Source organism: Bemisia tabaci, chromosome 4 (genome assembly GCF_918797505.1).
Source record: "Bemisia tabaci chromosome 4, PGI_BMITA_v3".
NCBI lineage: Eukaryota > Metazoa > Arthropoda > Insecta > Hemiptera > Aleyrodidae > Bemisia > Bemisia tabaci.
The window spans coordinates 37,195,019-37,215,054 of record NC_092796.1 but is presented as its reverse complement, the minus strand read 5'-3'; the positions used below and the strand labels follow the sequence as shown (position 1 = coordinate 37,215,054).

General features: G+C 42.3%; 1 protein-coding gene across 3 annotated transcripts in view; it reads left to right on the top strand.

Moving 5' to 3' along the window:
• sbm (L-type amino acid transporter sobremesa) overlaps positions 1-20,036 on the top strand; it is a 98,879-nt gene that overhangs the window by 63,078 nt on the left and 15,765 nt on the right. For all 3 annotated transcript variants that reach the window (XM_019043103.2, XM_072299786.1, XM_019043102.2), the window contains exons 4-6: positions 1,068-1,310; positions 12,811-12,936; positions 19,028-19,172. In XM_019043103.2, coding sequence (XP_018898648.2) covers positions 1,068-1,310; positions 12,811-12,936; positions 19,028-19,172 — 514 coding nt within the window. The remainder of the gene's footprint in view (positions 1-1,067; positions 1,311-12,810; positions 12,937-19,027; positions 19,173-20,036) is intronic.

Sequence of the window (20,036 nt, the reverse complement as noted above, 5' to 3'; positions counted from 1 at the left end):
TGTGTAAGCTGAAACTTTCTTAGGAATGAGCAAAGATCGAGGTGAACATATGTGAGTAAAACTTTGGCAAAAACGGGGCCATAAAGTCTGGCACATTCATACATGAAAAGCCGTCCTTAATTTACGTAACGCACTTTTTCGGCATTTTTCGCAATGCGAGAAGTATTCATGCAGTCTTGTAGGCGCTAATATGGGCTTTACGCCGACCGCGCTGATTGGTGCAATGCGTGAAGTATCCACACAGCCTTGCAGGTGCTAATATGTGCTTAACGTCGAATAATATCGCGGCATCGAATAATAGAGCTCAAAAGGCCCATGTTGTGTTTCAACTTCGTATGAGCCAACATTGCCTCGTTTCTCCCGATTAAATATTTTTTCTGAGAAAAGTTAGGAAAGTTCTTTATACCCATGTCCATTATTCAAATCTTTTCACTTCATGTATCATAAGAATGTAAGACATCGATGACGTGTCAACGAGGTAACCTAAACTAGTGTTTACATAAAAATGCGTTTATTTTCCAACTGTTTCCTGTTTTGCCAAACTTCTACCTTTAGTTAAGTTAACTTCATTTTAAATTCGCGCATTCCTCTTTCAGATGATAAGGTTTCTATTCGCGCAATCCTCATATATTTTATTAGACCTTCCGCGCAATCCTGGATTATCGTTTTTGACGATGATCTGATGCTATTACGATGTTTTTGACGAGTTTCGTATGCTTTGACGATGATTTTGACGATGTTCTGATGCTTTATCGATGTTTTTGACAATGTTCTGATGCTTTTACGATAATTTTGACGATGTTCTGATGCTTTAACGATGATTTTGACAATATTCTGATGCTTTTACGATGATTTTGACGATGTTCTGGTGCTTTCACGATGATTTTGACAATACTCTGATGCTTTTACAATGATTTTGACGATGTTCTGATGCTTTAACGATGATTTTGACAATGTTCTGATGCTGTTATGATGTATTTGCCAATGTTCTGATACTTTCACGATGTTTTTGACGATGTTTCGATGTTGTTACGATGTTTTTGACGATGTTCTGATGTTGTGTCCAGGGGCGCTGGCCTATGCGGAGCTGGGGACGATGAACCCGAGCAACGGGGCCGAGTACGCTTACTTCATGGACGCGTTCGGCCCGATCCCTGCATTCCTCTTCTCGTGGGTCTCCACGCTGGTGCTCAAGCCCTCGCAGATGTCCATCATCTGTCTCAGCTTCGCCAAGTACGCCGTCGAGGCCTTCGTCGACGAGTGCGAGCCCCCAGAGCTCTCCGTCAAACTCGTCTCCGTCCTCACAATACGTAAGTACAAACTGCTACCACGTTAACGCCTTGATACAACTATTCGTGCTTAGTGGATATCCGTGTTGCATATACTCAAAATTGAAGGCGTTTGAGATACTCTTACGCAATGAGTTAACGCCATGATGCAACAATTCACGCTTTATGGATAATTACATTGCATACCCGCAAAATTGAAGGCAGTTTGAATATTTTGGCTCAACAAACCAACGCCTTGATGCAATTTTTTGTGCTTGATGGATATCCGGGATGTATGCACTCAAAATTGAAGGCATTTGACATTTATTCACTTTACGAACTAGCGTAGGGTGCAGCTATTTGACCTTGATGGAAATCCATACTGCATACGCGTAAAATACAAGGCAATTTTGATACTTTAGACAACGAGCGAACGCCTTGATGAAATGATTCTTGCTTGGTGGAAATCTATCGACGATGTAAGTCGGCAATCACATACTCGGTTTGCGACGTCGCAAACTTCCTGTCACACTTTATTTTTTAAACGGAAAACTACTCAACGGTAATTCTTTAAAACTGCCGTGATTTTTCTTCTCTGTGCGAAGCAAATTATGCAAAAACTTCAAGGAATGATGTCAATTTGTTCTCCTTCAAAAAAATGACATAAAGGCGGAGATTTTCAGACACCGCAAACGAGATATGTGATTGCCGACTTACATCGTCGCTATGTTGTCTCCACGCAAAATTGAAAATATTTGGCATCTTAAACAACTAGGCAACGTCTTGCCACAACTACTCGTGTCTTAAAGGGAAATCCATACTGCATAAACACAAAATTGAAGGCACCAGGGATATTCTTGCATGTAAAGTAAAATGCATGGTATGCGGCGCACATTCTTCTTTTGAACGTGTAACGCGGTTATTCCAGGAAGTTAAATTGAGATGAACGTATGGCTAAAAGTAATTCGTTTGCATTTCTCTCCGTCAAAATTTGGGACAGTATCCGATCACTGTTTTGACCCTGAATGTAACGTTAGAACGATTGAGTCGATAATTTAATTTCCCCTTGAACGATCGATTCACGTCTCATTCGAACATGGTTTCAGGATTAGCTGCGTGACAAATATTGAATGATTGATTCGATCAGTGGCAAGGCGTGAATGATGGACTATCGATATTTTTCCCTTTGAAACTGCGGTGAAGAATCGATTATTAAGGTGTTCGCTTCGAAAACCCTGTTTATCGATCCTTTTGCATGGGTTTAAATGACGGATCAATCGATATATCGCAAAGCACGCCACGCCACTGGATTCGATCTGTCACGCTCTTGTGCCGTTAGTTTTACGCCAAGCCTTTTTCGTAAAGTTTTGTCTTGGAATCCCGCCAACGATCGGTCAATGTCAACGTACCAACAGCCGTAAGAAGGCCACTGGAAAATTAAAAGCATGGGCAAGAAACCTTTTATGCCAACGGAGTATTTCAGTGAAATACATTCGTACAATTTTGGAGAGGAAAATGTATCCTTCCCGATATTTTTCATCGTTTTTTGTCAGAGTAATAACGTACACGTATAATAGAATATATTATCATCTGACCATCACATCGGGTCGTTAAAAGAACGACGTTGGGGCAGTTTCGATAAATTACGTTTGAAATAACACGACGGTATCTATATTATGTGTTCTCAAGCCTCCTAAATTTTCATTTCTGGTAACGCTTAGTTCTACAGTACTGCCGAGCCGCTTTTCATAATTTTTGTGGCTATCGACAGGTGATAGTCTCCAAATGAGCTCGCTGTATTCAAAAATGGAAAATATGACACAGGTTTTTGTATATTACAAGTTGAAAATTCTTCCATTTAAACAATGTAAATTTTCATTTTTGTCACAACTGGTTCTAGCGTTCTACTGAGCCAATTTTTATGATTTTTGCGGCCGCAAAACTGGTCCTCGATGTTTAAATCTCTACCAAAATTTTAATTCTTGGGTGTTCTTCGAGCCCAATAATGCGGAATCAGCCCTCCTAGTTGTGGTATTTTTGGATCGCGTTTAGTAGAAAGAAACCAAGCCACATCAGCTGTTGCCGAATTTCATTAGGCAATTTAATTTTTTGTGAGAGAACCTTTCTGCGGATTCCTTTAAATATTTTAAAGAATTTGCTTCGTGCTATGCAGAAAATTCACTGGCATTTGAACAAAAATTCGCACAACCGCCTTCAAGTAAAAAATTCAAGTATCCAATTAAATTTTGCAACAGCTGATGTGGCTTGGCTCCTTTCTGCTTAACGCGGTCCACTTATCTCATCCCCCAATCTTAAGGCACGTTTTGTCCTGATGCATCGTACATTAAGTGTCTCTCTCTGTGACGTTTTTACGTATCATGTCCAAGGGTGTCCCTCTGTCCGTCTGCCTATGTATGATGACGTTGATAGTGGGAGTAAAAATTATGCGGTCACTCACCTCGCTCGTTTTCGTTTGAGCAGACGTCATCGGTGCGGTGGCGGTCGTCATGTTCGGCGTGCCAAAGTCAACACGCCCAGACGAGACTCCTGCCGACGAGAGCCCGTCGAGAATAACAGTCAACAATGGAGTTTTTCTATCGGTGATAGGTCAAGGAACTTGGAACGGGGGAAATTTATCGGTGGAAATTTTATTGTAAAAACGCACGCTGATCCGGCTTCACGTCGATTAAAATGTGTCGCAGAGTTGTTTATTTTTCAAAAACGAAAATTGATTTATGGCGACTTAGGTTTCTTGTAGTAACACCCCCCCCCCCTCCACCCAATCATCAGACGCGAATAAAATCATAAATAAATGTGAGGAAGGTTTTGTTTTTATCACCGAGTTACATGTGCGCCTGAAAATCACGGTTGCTTCTCAATGGAGGCGAGACCTTCCCTGCAGGAACGACGTATGGGCTTTGCAGTGCTGCGTATAAATTTTTCAACTTCGCAGATAAGTTGTAAAAAAACAAAACAAAACGCATGCTGTTAAAGTTCATGTTTATTAAATTGTCGTAAAAAATGCAAAATAAAAACTAGTAAAAAACCTTTTTTAGGATTTTTCAGTAGCATCTTCATATCAGAGTGTTACAGATTTAGCACAAAATGTAAACTTTCACCTACGGGTTTTTAGCCCATTTTTTATGAGGGTACGCTGTGCAGCTTTTGCCTGAGCATATTTATGCACAAAACAAAACGATGATACTTGTATACATCATTTCCATTGATAGATGATTTAGTTGGTCAACTTTGTGGATATTAACCGAAGAATTGTTACTTTTCAGTACACTTTTATGTGATATTGATGATCACATTGTTTTGGCAAGTCCCACACCCGTTTAGTTGTCTGAGGATGGCGGAAGCGGAAAAGCCTGCCAAAATAATGTAGTTAAAGAGTAATGAAAACATGTATTTTAATAAGTCTCTAATTCTTTGATCAATCTCAAGGAAAATAACTCACTGAGTTACCTAATACCTAAAGAGTATACTAACATGATAGATAATGAAGAAACTTTACCCTTATTCTTTGCCAAACGAATTGCTTAACAGGTGGAGCCCACGCCAAATAAGTTTACGCACTTTTATTTTAGACTGCGACAGACGATCTGCCTTCTTGATTCTTCCATATTTACATGTAAAACTAATTACCCTCGTTCTTACTTTGCATTCTTACTTTACATGTAAAAGTGGCGTTAGACGATCTACTGTCGCAGTCTAAAAGTGCGTAATTTTATTTAGCGTAAACTCTCCCTGGTAAAAATTGGCGATAAGAGCTACGTTTCAAAATACCATAGGAATTCTTTTAGCCGGCTAAAGAAGGCTACAGAAAATCATACAGCTGGATGTAGAATGCGGAAAAAATCATGCGGCCGGGCTATACGAAGCGATAAAAAAGTATGCAGCCGGACTATAGTTCCTATAGCCGGGCTTTACACTTTATCGCCTGGCTGTTGCTTTTTCGCCATCGATTATAAAAGGCTATAAGAAATTGTGTAGAAATTCGTGTGCTTTGGAAATCATTAAGTTTGATACGGAACCACCTTAATATTTACAAAACACACATTATATTTTTCTTTAATACATATTCTTTACATCAATTAAAACGAGAATTATCCATACAGGATGTGCATACATTTCAAAATCATGAGTTGAATAACGCTGACTCCGCCAGATTAAATATTAGAGCCTAACACAAAGCGGAGCGGCGACGCACTGGCGCCTACAAACCTAACAAGGATACTTCACGCGTTGCGCAATATCCCTGTTAGGTTTGTAGGCGCCAATGCGCGTTCAGCGCTGGCCGCTGGCTTCCCGCCCGCCGCGCCGCACCGCAGCGAGCCACGGCGCTTGAAGCAACTATTTTACACCAGAGGTATTGCACAGTATCATACGAAGCTGAAGGCGCTCTAATATATTAGGAATGGCAACCATCCATCAAAAGTATGGAGCTTTCCTCGCAAAATAAATCAAGATACTACGGCCCAAAAAGAGAGCAGTGGTCCAAAAACTCATTAAGTCCTAGCATCCGTAATTAGTGACGTTTAGCATACACTTTATCGCCTGGCTGCGAGTTGCTTAATCGCCATCGGCTATAAAAGGCTATAAAAAATTGTGTAGCCGGCTATGGAAGCTATTGGAAATCTTACAGCCGGCCGTAGGTCTATGGTATTTTGGAACACAGATTCTACTGCCAATTTTTACCAGGGCTAGCCCAATGGAGTTCCACAGTTGCTCAATAAGTTGCTGAATGAGTTGCTCAACTGCTAGCAAATACGGTATTGTCAAGTCTTCAGCAATATAGCTCAAAAATCTATATAGTTTCCCGTTTCCATCGCTGTCACCACCAGGGGAATAGGGGGTCTTTAAAGTGCGGCGTGAATGATCGATTTTTAAAATCTCCTCATTGGAAGCTATGGTAAAGATTCGATTATTAAGATGTTTGTTGTGAAAGCCATGTTTATCAATCCTTTTCCATGGGTTTCAACGGCAGATCAATCGACCTATCGCAAAGCACGCCACGCCACTAGATCTTTATTTGTTTCCAATGTTCAGAGCGTGGCTATTCCTCATTCACGTGCGCGATATGGAATTCCGGCACTATGACTATTTTTGCCCGCGTTTCGTCAGAAACCCTTTGTTTCCCTCGAAAAGAGACTAGAGATGTTTCCGTCAATTTGGCCTCTTCCCACGTAATAAACCCGCGTATTGTCAGGAGCGCAAAGCAATGAAATTCGAACGTTTTGGTCTTCTTCCGCACCGGGCGAGATGTAAACAGAGCCGCTCGATCCGGATTAATTACCTCGCATCAATTCGCGGGGTCACAAGATCGCACGCCCGCGATGCCAAACTCACCCCCGCCTTCGCGCCGTGCCGTGCCAATCGTAGGATCAGATCGGATATCAGGTTGATTTTCACGATCGAGTAGTTCACTTTATGAATGAAGAAGTTACAGGTGTCTAAATTTGATGAATTTAATGTTTAAGTGGTCAAGACATCAGTCCCCCGTATGGGGGACTGATGTCACAGGTTTAGCAATCCTGCGGACCCCAGCTGGTAACCCCTGCCTCATGGGGTAGTGGAGATGGTCACCGGCTTCAAGGCGTATGAACCACCCATTGGAAGGGCAGACAGGGCTCTCAGCTGTAGTGGAAGCAACCTGTCTAGGAGAGGAAACTCCGAAAACAAACCCCGGTCCTCCAGGTTGGGGGTTGAGTCATCGGGCTAACTCCCCGATACTCGGAAAAAGGAATACTGTTAAAAGACCCAATAACAATTGCCTCGGTACAAATGGAAATAAACGGATTTATCGGAAAAAATTACGTAAACGGATGATGGTTTTTGGAACATGGAACGTACAAGGAATTTCTACGAAAATGACGGAAGTGGTATCGGAGATAGGGAGTCACGGATTTGATGTCACGGTATTAACAGAAACGAAGAAGAAAGGACAAGGCTCTGTAAGTGTAAAGGAATACGATTTGTTTTATAGTGGCGTGGAAAAAGATCAGCGAGCTCAACAGGGTGTTGCAATTCTTATTCGCAAGAGCCTACGCAAGTGCATCACTACATGGGAAGCTGTTAACCCCCGAATGATAAAGATGAATATGACAGTGTTTGGCCATAAAATCACCATTTTGGGAGTGTATGGAGTCAACGATGATTCCACTGTCGCAGTGAAGGACCAATTTTTCGAAGAATTGAACGAGGAAATTGGTAAGATTGGATCCAGGAGGGAAATCATTGTGTTGGGAGATCTCAATGGTAGAATAGGATGTCAAATTAAAAGTAAGATCGTCGGCCCTTTCGGAGAGGCGGCACTAAATGATAACGGAGCCCGTATCATTGACGTATGTGAGCAAAGGGACATGAAGGTGCTCAATGGGTTCTACCAACACAAGGATATCCATAAATTTACTTGGGTTCAGTCTACTCGCGGATTGAAATCAATCATTGATTATGTGGTTGTCAGACAAGACACGGGAATGAAGATTCAGCAAGTTAGAGTGTGGAGAGGTCTTTCCTGCGGCAGTGATCATTATTTCCTCGGGGCGAAAATAGCTTTCCCAGTGAAAGGGAGCCAGGAGACCAGGCAAGCACAGGAAGAAGTTCACCAACAAAAAGATCGTGTCAAGCTTGTAAACTATAACATTGACAGCTTGCAGCATCCAAGTGTAAGGGCTTTATATGGAAAGCGCTTGGATGAGAAGTTGGGCGAATCAAGGGACGGTGATACCGAACAGCAGTATCAGTTCCTGAAGGATTGCATTCACTCGGCAGCAATGGAAGCTCTTGGTGTCGCTGATGATAGGAAAGTTAGCGAAAAACCTTACTGGTGGGACGAAGAAATTGAGAAGGAGATTCAGGAGAAACGGAAAAAATATCATCAGTTCCTTTCCTCTAAAAAAACAGAAGACAAAGAGGCGTATAAAAAAGCTCAGACGCAGGTACGAAGGCTCATAACCAAGAAAAAGAACGAATCTTGGGAGAGGAGCTGTAACAAAATAGACACGTACATAGGAGGAAGGAAAAGCACTGAGAGCTGGAAGTTGCTGAAAGGGCTGCGAAGGGACATGAAGCGTGACTTAATATCTCCGATATCCATTGATAAACTGGAGGGGTATTTTAAAAATTTACTGACAGAAAGGCGACCTGAATTTCAAGATGGAGGCGTAAGCTTGGAGTATACTAACGATAATCATAACTTGGAGATCCATATGGAGGACGTGGTAAAGGCCGTACGAGAGCTGAAGAACGATAAAGCTCCAGGTCCGGGAAATATCCCTGCTGAGTTGATCAAGTGTGGAACCTGCAAGCTGTTTCAACGGTTGAGATACCTGATGCAAGATTGCTTGGACGGTGGAAAGGTACCGACAGAATGGAAAGAGTCTTGGGTGTCACCTATATACAAGAAGAAGGGTAGAAAAGATGAGTGTGATAACTATAGAGGACTGTCGGTTGCAGGTACCCTGAGCAAAGTGTATGGAAAAATCTTGAAAGCAAAAATTGAAGAGGAGTGGAAAGAACATGAAGCGGAAGAGCAAGCAGGTTTCAGAGCCGGTCGGTCAACGATTGATCACTTATTTACCATCATCCACGTCATAGAGAAAAAGAAGGGAGTTGGCCAGGAATTACATCTAGTGTTTGTGGATCTCCAGAAAGCTTACGATAGTGTGCCATTGATGAAACTTTGGGAAGCCTTGAACAAAAGGGGTTTTAGTGGGGGACTAATTAGTGCTATTAAGGAATTTTATGGTGGGGCTTTCTCTAGGGTTAAATCGCATGGGGAGTTATCGTTGGGGTTTTTAATTACTAAAGGACTGAAACAAGGGTGTTGTTTGTCGCCAACCTTATTTAAAGTGTACCTGGAAGAAGTTTTAAAGGAATGGAAAAGATGCTGTTCGGGAATGGGCGTCCCGCTACGTGAAGATGGCACCCTTTATACTCTGTGCTTTGCTGATGATCAGGTGGTAATAGCTCAGGACGAAGAAGATGCGAATTACATGACGCGGAAGCTAGTGGAAGTATACCGAAAGTGGGGAATGGAAGTAAATGTGGTTAAGACGGAGAAGTTGGTTATCGGTGGTGATCAGCAAAGCATTGAACTGGAGGATGGCCGGAAGATCCTGGACTGTGAAGAGTATAAATATCTCGGAGTTTGGTTAACTAAGGACGGAAATTTGGATCGGGCCATTAAAGATCGGAATGTGCAAGGCAGGAAAGCTATCGCGATGCTAAATGGGGTTCTCTGGGACCAGAGTATCTCCAAGGAGACCAAAAGGAAAATTTACAACGTCATCGTGAAGAGTATCGTAACTTACGGGAGTGAGGTCTGGCAACTTAAGAAAAGAACTGAAGACATGCTTAGGGCAACCGAGATGGACTTTTGGCGAAGGTCTGCTGGGATATCGAGAAGAGAGCGTATCCGCAATGAAAGGGTACGCGAGATAATGGGTGTGGAAAAGGACATCGTGCACGATATCAGGTCCAAGCAGTTGGTCTGGTATGGACATGTGCGAAGGATGGCAGATGATCGGTTGCCCAAGCAGGTCTTCGATTGGGTTCCTCCCGGAAGGCGACGGCGTGGACGTCCTGTGAAAGGTTGGCGACAAGGGGTGGAGGAGGAGATCAGAAGGTGCCAATTGCCTGATGATCTCTGGGAGGATAGGGGGCAATGGCGATTGGGCGTCGCAGAGCGCGAGGCGGCGCTATAATCGCGACTTTATGTATGTGTATGTAATGTTTAAGTGGACACTCCTGAATGAAGTGAACACGGGGAAACAATTGGCTCATAAATTTTACAATTATCGAAGGAACGCGACCTAACTATCTAGTCTGCTAAAACACATGTATGTGTCTACATTGGAAAATCCCGCAAGGTGACGTCACTAGGCGGTGCATTTTCTCACTTTTCAATTTATTTTTATACTATTCCCCTTATCAGAATGAAGTTATAAATTTACTGCGAAATCAGTTCTTTGAGCACTCTCGGATGGAGCAATTAAAAATTTGCTTGCGAATTGTCGTATGAGCGCATTTATGCAAAGAGGCCGTTTTACACGAGACATTTTAACCGACACTTCGCCCCTTGTTCCCCCTTTTGGGCGGAGCAGGTGGGTTGAAAACTTGAGCAATGCGGAAGGCGCGCGTCTAATACTGTAGGTCGCCCAATATCTGTGCAGAGCATTAACAATTTTACTATGATATTGACGAAAAAAGCAGATTTTTTACAAAACATAGTGGGGCAAAATTCAAGTGTGAAGGGGATGCAAACCTACGTGACGAGTGCATGGAATTTTCAGAGGAAGCGTTTCAAATGCCGTTATTGAACCATTATTGAAATTCATTGCTATAATTATACCGATCGCAACAATTCAATTTATCAGGATAAAAAGTTCTTGTAAAGTCAGGGAAGTTTGTCTCGCTCCTGAAAAATCAGGTAATTATACTGGGGAACCCTGAAATTTGTTTTTCCCGACCAAAGCATTAAAATTTTGTCAACTTCAACTAACCGTGTCCTGCTACGCAACTCACATACATAAAGGTCGGTCCTTCAACGCACTCTGGCGCTCTGCGACAGCCAAACGCCGCATGTATTTATCTTCCCAAAGGTTATCGGGCAACTGACAACGCGATTCCTCTTCGTCAACGCCCTGCCGTCATCCTTTCATGCATAAGACGCCCCCGTCGCACAGTGTATTGAGTCAATGGGAGTGGTCTTGACAAAATTTGGAAACTTTTAAAGCTCATAACTCCGTTTATACAAAACTTTGCGATTTTTAAGAATGGTTCCATTGGTTTCCTTGTGAAATTTTCTTCTAGAAGCAACCCTTAACATTTAAAATGTGACGAATTAAGCATCAAAATTTGCAGTTTTAGTCAAAAATTTCATGTCCGACCTCTCTGCTTGACTCGATCCACCGCGCGTTGCCTTTCCCCACGTGGAACCCAATCCCCAAACTTGCAACTTACCCTAGAAAATAATTAATTGAGCAATGGACCACCACGATCGCTCCGATCACCCAAGGTCCCAATTTGTCTCCATTCATGTGAGCCTTTACCTTTGCACACTCTGTGGCAACACAACTCGACGCTTGCCAAATGGCGCGCTACAATGCTCGTGGCATGGCGTTCCTCGACAACAACGACGACATGTAAACTATCCGCCGACTAAAGACGTGTAACGACGCCTCTGCCAAAATTCGAATTAAGTAAATAAACCGAGAGTAATCGAAAATTACCCGACGCGACTCTCGCGGGAGGAATTTCTGGCATCTTCGACGAATCGGCTTTTTTTTTCAACTTATTACTATATATTTGAGGTAGGTTCGGGTCTCGTATGGATTTTTTAGAGTTCCACTCGGGATCGCACAGTGAGTAATTCATGTCGATGAATGGATGATTTACGCGAGATCATTCTGTTGCGCCGAATCGGGATGCCTAAACTAAGTCCAGACGCTCTCATCACTCTTCGCTCCTTTAACACAAGGGCGTATCTCTATTCCCACATGAGTCCCTGAAAGCATAGAGCTGTACGGAGACTTGGGCTCACGTGGAAATCGACATACGTCGTTACGTCAGAGCAGCGACAAATTGACGCATTGTATGCAAGAGGAGCCTATTTTTCAGGCAACGCTGCTAAGGTTGTGCAAATTTTATTATTATATGTTATATATTATATATTATATTTCATAAAATCCTATGTATGTGCAGGAAAGATGTTCTCAAACAAATTAGTCAAAATTTTAGGAGCTTATTTGGGGCATGATTTCAAAAGAACCAGTACAATTTAAAAGTAAAATTACACAATCTGCAGTGTTGCATAACAGGGAGGTTCTCTTGCATAAAATGCTACAATATTTTCTGTCTGAAGTAGAACATTACCGAAAGTGAGTTTCAAAAATTGGAAAATTTGCTGTATGATGACTCATCACGGTATCTTTCACTCACATTTGTGTATGTCAATGAATCGATCAATTGATCACCCCGTTGAGTTTTCTTCAAAGTTTATCAATTTTACAAATTTACAAAATCGTCCTACTTTACCCTTATTGTTAGTAATTTTCGTGTTAATGGGTAAAATTTTTCAAATGTTGAAAACATACAAATACTGCACTGAAACCATCAAATACATAGATATAATATTCTCAAAATACATAAAAATCGTGGAAATCGCCTAACGCATCCCTAAGAATACAACACCAGGATCCAATTCTGCCTATTTAGTCTAAATGAAGACAAATTACGTGCGCGCCGCAAGGTGTAGTTTCCAGAACCAAAAGAACAAAAGGGATGATTCGCTGTTATGTTGAATGGTTGGCGATTAGATAAAACCTAATTCTTGTGTCAGAACTACGTGTCATTGCCAAAATCTACATCCGAATAGACTATTGGTATCATAAAATGATAATTTTTAATTAAGAAGTAGCCTTGAAGAACATTCTTATTGGACTCTATATTAAAATAGGAATATTGTAGAGAGGCAGCTTGACATAAAAGAAAATTGCGACTGTTTATTAATCTTCTGCTCGATTCTCTGTTTCAGTGGTAATATTGGTGGTAAACTGCTATAGCGTCAATTTAGCCACCGGTGTGCAGAACACGTTTACCGCCGCTAAGTTGTTTGCTATTCTCATCATCATCGTAGGAGGTTTATATCAGCTTATGAAAGGTGAGTTACGTGTCCTGCTTGAAATTTGTAGTCATGTCATTTAACCAATTTCCATCGTAAATACTTAAATCCTCTTTAGGAGTTAATTTTTGCACTCCCCTTTGCGTATATCATTTTCTGCGCAATATTTTGAGGAGAAAACGTTTGGAGGAGTGCGAAGGTTCGTACCCTGTCTAATACTCTTATCTATCTCTATGTCCAGTGACCCATTGCCCAGCCTGCCTTTCTCAAAGGGCAAGACCAAAAAGCCAGTCATATTCTTGCCATTAATGGCGGGGTGCTTTTAAAGGGCGAAAGAGAGGATAATGGATTGGGTGAAGGATTGCGAGTAGGAGGGTGGAAGAGAGTGGGGAAGAGCGAGCTTCCAGTACGATGAGCAAATCTATTTCATAGGCTATTTACTCTATTATAGACGCGAAACTACATAACCGATCTCCTTTCGAAGCTTGCGAAGCACATTGACTCCCTCCTCTGTCCCAGTTTCGCTTCTCCAAGGAAAACAAGCCCAACCGAGCAAATACGCAATGATTTATGAGGTCTTTGACACGAGCAAATACTGTAGCAATCCCCGAATTTCTTAACGTTTTCCATCAGTCGGAAGAAAATAGGAGCTTTTAGAATAATTAGCCTAACTTTATGAGAAACGATTGGAAAAGGCAAAATCAGGCGGCCGAATGCTGGTTTTTTTGTTGAAAAAATGAACAAGAGAGAAATTTAGTCAAAGCCGAATGTATTCAAAAGTGATTGAGCTGATTGTGGATTTTGCCGTCCTTGTGAATTTACGCGTGTATGCGACCCCAAAATTGACGCCAGCAGGGCTCGTAGTCAGAGATGCTGAGTTCCCCGAGAATTCATAAAATGAAAATTATTATGATGAGCCTCATTAAATGATTAAATCATGATCATGAAATATACCATGAAATTATTCGACAACCCTGCGAAGGACTCGGTATGCCATGATACGCACGGTGACGGACGTGAGACGGATGCCGGAAACGGTAAGATATTGAAGTTTTGAATAAAAAATGGACGTAATTCTACGAAACAGACCTATGTGCAAGTGAGAAATATGGGGTGTGCTCGTTAGTTCTCTTTGCGTAAGAGTGAATGAGAATAATAAAGCGCCAGTGACGTCAGCGGCAACGAACGAGACGCGCAACGACGGGGAGATCGTTGGAGGGAGTCTTTAACTCATGAGCCCTGTCCAGAACGCTCTCTTGCCATGCCTGCGGCTCATGAATCCCGCATTCAGTTGGCACATAGGTCTGTTTGATAGAATGTAAAATCCCGCTTTTCCAATTCTTCAAAAGGAATCACGTCCACTTTTACATTGCTTCTTATGCAGCTTCGACGAGCACACCCCATATTTCTCACCTCCACATAGGTCTGTTTGGTAGAAATACGTCCAAATAATGAGTGAAATTTCGTAATATCTCGTGGAATTTCCGGATATTTATTGTTACTGCTACTATACGCAGCCCTTTGAAATCGGTCGGAATTTCATGGAAAATGAATTTTCACTTTTTAGCAATATGAAATTTTATTCCTTGATTCTTCATTTTGCATCTCTGTTTGCAACGCCTTGAAAAATCTTTGAGTAAATTTAAATCTTTTTCAAATTTTTACGTCTTTGAATGTCCTAATTGAAAATTGGAAAATTTCCTTAATATACCTGGAAGCCTTCAATTTTACAACAATTGGCTATATTTTCTACGATCGTTCGGAATATTATTATGTTTTCCTGTACCATGCGGACTTCCAAAATATCTAATACGTAATACACGTACGCAGAAAGTAATATTTATCGGTACTGATACCGCAGTTCCGTCAGAAAGTGTCCTTGTGCTCTTTTGATCCCGTATACTTCAAATGATGCCTGATTTTCACAGTTCCAAGGCCAAGCGGGAGAGTAGGCCGCACAGTGCAACGAGTCTTTGGAAGAAGTCGGACATGGAACTTTTGACAAAAATTGTAAAATTTTACGTTTATCTCGTCACAATTTTAATTTTGAGGGGTGATTTTTAAAGAAAATTGTTCGAGTAAACCGATGAAACTACTTTTAAAACTTCTTAATTTCATATTCATGTATTTATACGTCTTTAAAGTTTTTAAAGCATGTCCGACCTCTGTCATTGACTCGATCCACAGTGAGCCGGAAGTTAAATCGGATCCTAAGGCGGAAGCCGTGACGTCGTGGAGTGAGAACGTTACGCATAGACGAGTTGAGAAAGCAGGAAAGTGGCGGTTCGCAATAGGTTTGATTGAGGCGGGGATGAGGGATGGGAAAAGACGGAAATTTGCGGACGTGACTCGGTTGATGAATGGAAGGTTGAGTTTTGGCGGGGCGCCTTTCGTGATGGGTAATCCACCGGTGAGAGGTGAACTTCCTGGGCCTGACTTTTGCACAACCACACTTCGCCGAACCCAAAGTGTACAATGTAATGCTCTGGAGGTGGAAAGTTTGATTGTGAAAGTCTAAGGGCCGTAACTTTCAAGGAGTTACCGTAAATGTGCTCCGTATAAGCTGAGCAGTTAAAAACGAATGCGTGTATTAACTGTTAGTTTGCAAAATTATCCGTGATTTTTCCTCACCATTTCAAAAACTTACACAGAGAAATGCTTTCAGAGATTATGCTTAAGTGCCAATCACCTTCATGAGGTGCCTAATGGGTTGATTTTTAAAATCAACAGACAAAGCTATAGACAAAGAAAACAAAAGGGATATGAAGGGATCCCATCGGTGGAAGCGGGCGGTTGCGATGGACAAAGAGGGTAGGTAATAGACTAACTAACGGCAACCCAATAGATACCCTATGGTTCATCCATCGTTTTCTCCCTTGGTCTATAGGAACCAAACATTTTAACCAGTAGGATTGCTTCATACTCTCTATGAGAGTATTGCTCATACTCTATAGTCCTTTGTCCATCGCTTTGTCTATTAATGTCAGCAATCAGCCTGCTGCTGTGTCCCCGCCCGACAAAGAATGCGAAGTTCCATCCGTGTTCCTCTTATCCTATTTTTGTATGACACTTTCATGAAAGTCCTCTCAGTCCATCAGATCAGGTTTCCGTGACCGCCCCCGAGATTGCGCTTCCTAGCGAGTTTCCAACTTGCAAAGGCGTCAAAGTGCCAGACGTAGGCGTAGAATTTGAATGCAAGGGCGACCAGGGCGAAAGTATGGTTAGCGCCACCCCGTCCACGATATCCGTGTCTTAAGTGTCGCCCCTCCGTGATACACGCCGATGGAAGTCACGGCACGCCAAATGGCGTGTCGGTAGTTTACGACTTTGCACTTGAGAACTCGTGCTTCGGTCACGTTAAGTTCAAGTTCTCGGTGACTCCAGCCCGGAAAACGGTGGGCGGCGAGTCCGGGATTCCCGTCACTTCGACTTTAAGTTTTGAGGTTTTCATTTTTGCAAGTTCATAAGGAAATACATGCAGTCATGATACGAACTTATTATGATGACAAGCGATTCAGAGGTTGGCTTCTTTTGTTGTGATTTTAGTAACAAACCCATCAACCATTCAAAGTATCTACCATTTTTGCGCAATTGATGAAAGCCATGCGAGTCAGCACACCATCTCCGCGCCGAGCGCCGTGTCGCTATGCTGAATACGACTTATCGAGCAGTTAGGTTGTGCTGATGGTATCAACATAACTTGAAGGCGATTTTTCATCGTTTGCAGACTCGATTTCTAGGTTGACTCATTGCTTTGAATAGCTCGCTTCATCGATTGAAGAACTCTCGCTGTATTTAATGTTGCTTCTTTGACACTGTAAACCCATATGTCACGAGCAACTCTCGGCAGATTTGAAGGACTTTATTTTATAAGTACCTCACAAAATATTAGAAAAAAGAAGGAGGGTATAAAAAGTTTAGAAGAAAAAGGAGAAATAGAGAAAGATAATGGGCTACTAACTGTACATTGAGCTAGATCATAGCCTTGAATGTCATACCACCCAGGATTTTTTTTCATTTTTTGAAATGAGACTGTGCCTCGCTTTGACGTTTTTAGTGAAGCAAAAGACTCTATCCTAAAAACCACACAAAAATGGAAATCAACGCATGTCTGCAAAATGATTTCATCCAAATATCGTCGTCTGAATACTCAACCAATTTACGATGAAGATCAAATATCTGTGTATTTAACGGGTTTTGTCTTCTTATTTTCCTCTCTCTCCCCCTTTTTCTTCTGCTTCTCAATCCCCTTCTTTTTGTTCTCATTCCTCTCTCTTTTCTCTATTCCGGGGGAAAAATCGTATAGGTAACAAAACCATGGTTATGGTGGTTTGACGTCACTGAGTAAAAAACTTAGTTTCGAGAGAAACCCGTTTAAAATATTAGTATACCTACCAATACCATGTTCAGAGCAAATCATCTTTAGATACACCTCCTTTTTTGACACAAAAATGAACCAAACCACACTCGTAACTTATTTTTGGACATAAAAGAGAGTCAAGCGTTGAATTCTTAAAATTCGTCTCTTTGCTCGACAAAGATCGCTCTGCTGAAAATTAACACCCGTAGACGAAGATCCCTCGGACGGTCACGAAGTCATGAAGGATCTAAAAAGGTGTTGTATTTCCCGAAAGGTAAATTCTCAAAATGTTTCACCCAAGAGACTCCGTGCGTTCCCGGAAGTCCCGCCAGAGAGCGCTGCGCTTCAACTTCGGCGCGAACACCGAAACCGCGACTTCTATGACGTCACGACGAGTCGTTCATTAAAATGTCGCGGCTTAATTTTCACAGCAACTGGAACACAATCGGAGGAGAAATGGCAGCGGGGGCGGGGGGAGGGGGGGTTGAAGGTCAAGGGCGCGCGCACAGCCGAAGAACACTGGTACGGGGGGCGACTCCCCCTCCCGCCCCCTCCCCCTGTGCCCCCTCCCCGGACGCCACTCTAGCCGGGATGCCCGCGACTGTTCTCAATCTAACGTCCTGATCCCATTATCGATTTTGCAAACAACCCTCCGCCCCAGTGCCACCCTCGCCCCCTACGCTACGCCCATTCCCACCCCCGTACGAGTCACCTTCCGCGTTTCCGTTCTTTCGCCCTGGGAACGGGCGCCCCTCCCGCGTTTCCTGGGTGGTGTTCGCAGGATTGCTAGCGTCGCGGAAAGCAGGAAATGCCATCGAATCACCGACGAAACCGGGAAGGACGAGGTGAAGTCAGAAAATGTTGACCCTGGTTAAGGAATATTAACGGAAATTTTAGACGGAGTAGAACCAGATACGGTTCACGTATGCGTACCTCACTTGGGGTGGGGTTTGGGGGGTAGGAGTTATAAGCTACCCGCTTTGCCACCGTGCTTTAAATCGAAATATTTTCCAGCTCTGAATTTTTCTGTTGCCCCTTTTATTCGGAAAAAGGGGAGGGAAAGTCGATTCAGGTGACCGTTATTAGATGTGAGGGGGGGGGGGGGAGGTTGTATTACGGGTGCGTTATAAGGCTTGTTCTTAGTGTGGCGTAAAAAGTTGAGATGGCAAAAAGAGCAGAATTGCCAACCCCCCCCCCCCCCCCAGCCGCATTCAAGGCGGAGGTAAGCCGACTCTGGTCTTGAAGAAACGTGAACTTCATGACTCCACATTCCAGTCAGAAGCTGTTTCCGGGTTGGTTGGAATCATAATCTCCAGAATGCCGACTTACCCTGAGACTTAATGTGGGTATTTACACACCTTGTGAGTTGTACAATACTCTCCGAGAGTTTGTTCCATCGACATAAAAGTTCAAACATATCGTATGAAAGCATATCGACGGTGAAACTACCAAACCACGTATCTCGTTTGCGGTGTTTAAAAATCTACGCTCGCATTTTATTTTTTTGAAGTAGACCAAATGAATATCATTCCTTGAAATTTTCACAGAATTTTCTCCGCACGAAGAGGAAAAATCACAGAAATTTTCAAGACTGGACGTTGAGTAGTTTTTCATTTAAAAAATAAAGTATGACAGGAAGTCTGCGACGTCGCAAACCGAGATACGTGGTTTGGTAGTTTCACCGTCGATATGCATTTTTTATCGTGTTGAATATGGACTTGAATCACTGTTCTGTAATTACATTGAACCGTGGTATTTTTATGTTCGCAGGCAACACGAAAAATTTGGAGAACATGTTTGAAGGAACAACTTCATCTGTTGGCAATCTTGCGACGGCATTTTACACGGGTCTGTGGGCGTATGATGGTTGGAATAACCTGAATTATGTCACAGAAGAAATTAAATCACCATCAAAGTAAATGCTCATTATTTTTTCACCATTTGACCTTTTTGCTTCGGGACTTTTCTCTATCCACCAAGGGCGAAACTCTGTGTCGCACTCATTCTTACGCTACAACTTGGACAAGACTTGTGAAGAATTATGCAAATGGAATTGGTTTTCCTTTGAATTCTTCGAAACTGTTTTAACATCAAACTTTTAACTTTGTGTGGCACATAAGTAGTTCCTGGAAAAATATGCCTTCGGGCTCATAGTTGAAATTGGTAGACAAAGCTATAGACAAATATGACAAAAAAGACATGGAGAGATCCTATCGATAGAAGCGGGTGGTTGCAATAGAAAAAGAAGGTATAGGTTATGGACTAACTGACGGCGACCCACGAGAGACCCGTTAGTTAGTCCATCAATTTCTCCTTTAGTCTACAAGAACCGTCCATCTCAACCAATAGGATCGATCCATACTCCTAATGTCATATTTGTCTATCGCTTTGTCTATCAATTTCAACAATCAACCCGCTGGAGATTGATACTTTATCACTCAACAAAGTTCATTTTACGTATATTTTGGTCACTTATGATTTAGTCATTTCAGGTCTCTTTTCGGGTCTAATTCTGGTCTAAACATAAATCTGTGGGCCGATTTTGGCGAATAGTGCGGATATTTCGGTATTCGAGCGCAAACTCGCATTCTTCGCCAAAATCGGCCCACAGATTTATGTTTAGGCCAGCATTGGACACAAAAAGAAACAATAAATGGCAAAATCATAATGCACCTCGCAAAATTGAACCTTCCAGAAGCAAAAAACGTAAAGAAGCGAGGAACTTCAGCTAGAGTGAACCCAAAAACGGACCTCATCAATAATCCTTCTTTTCCTGAAC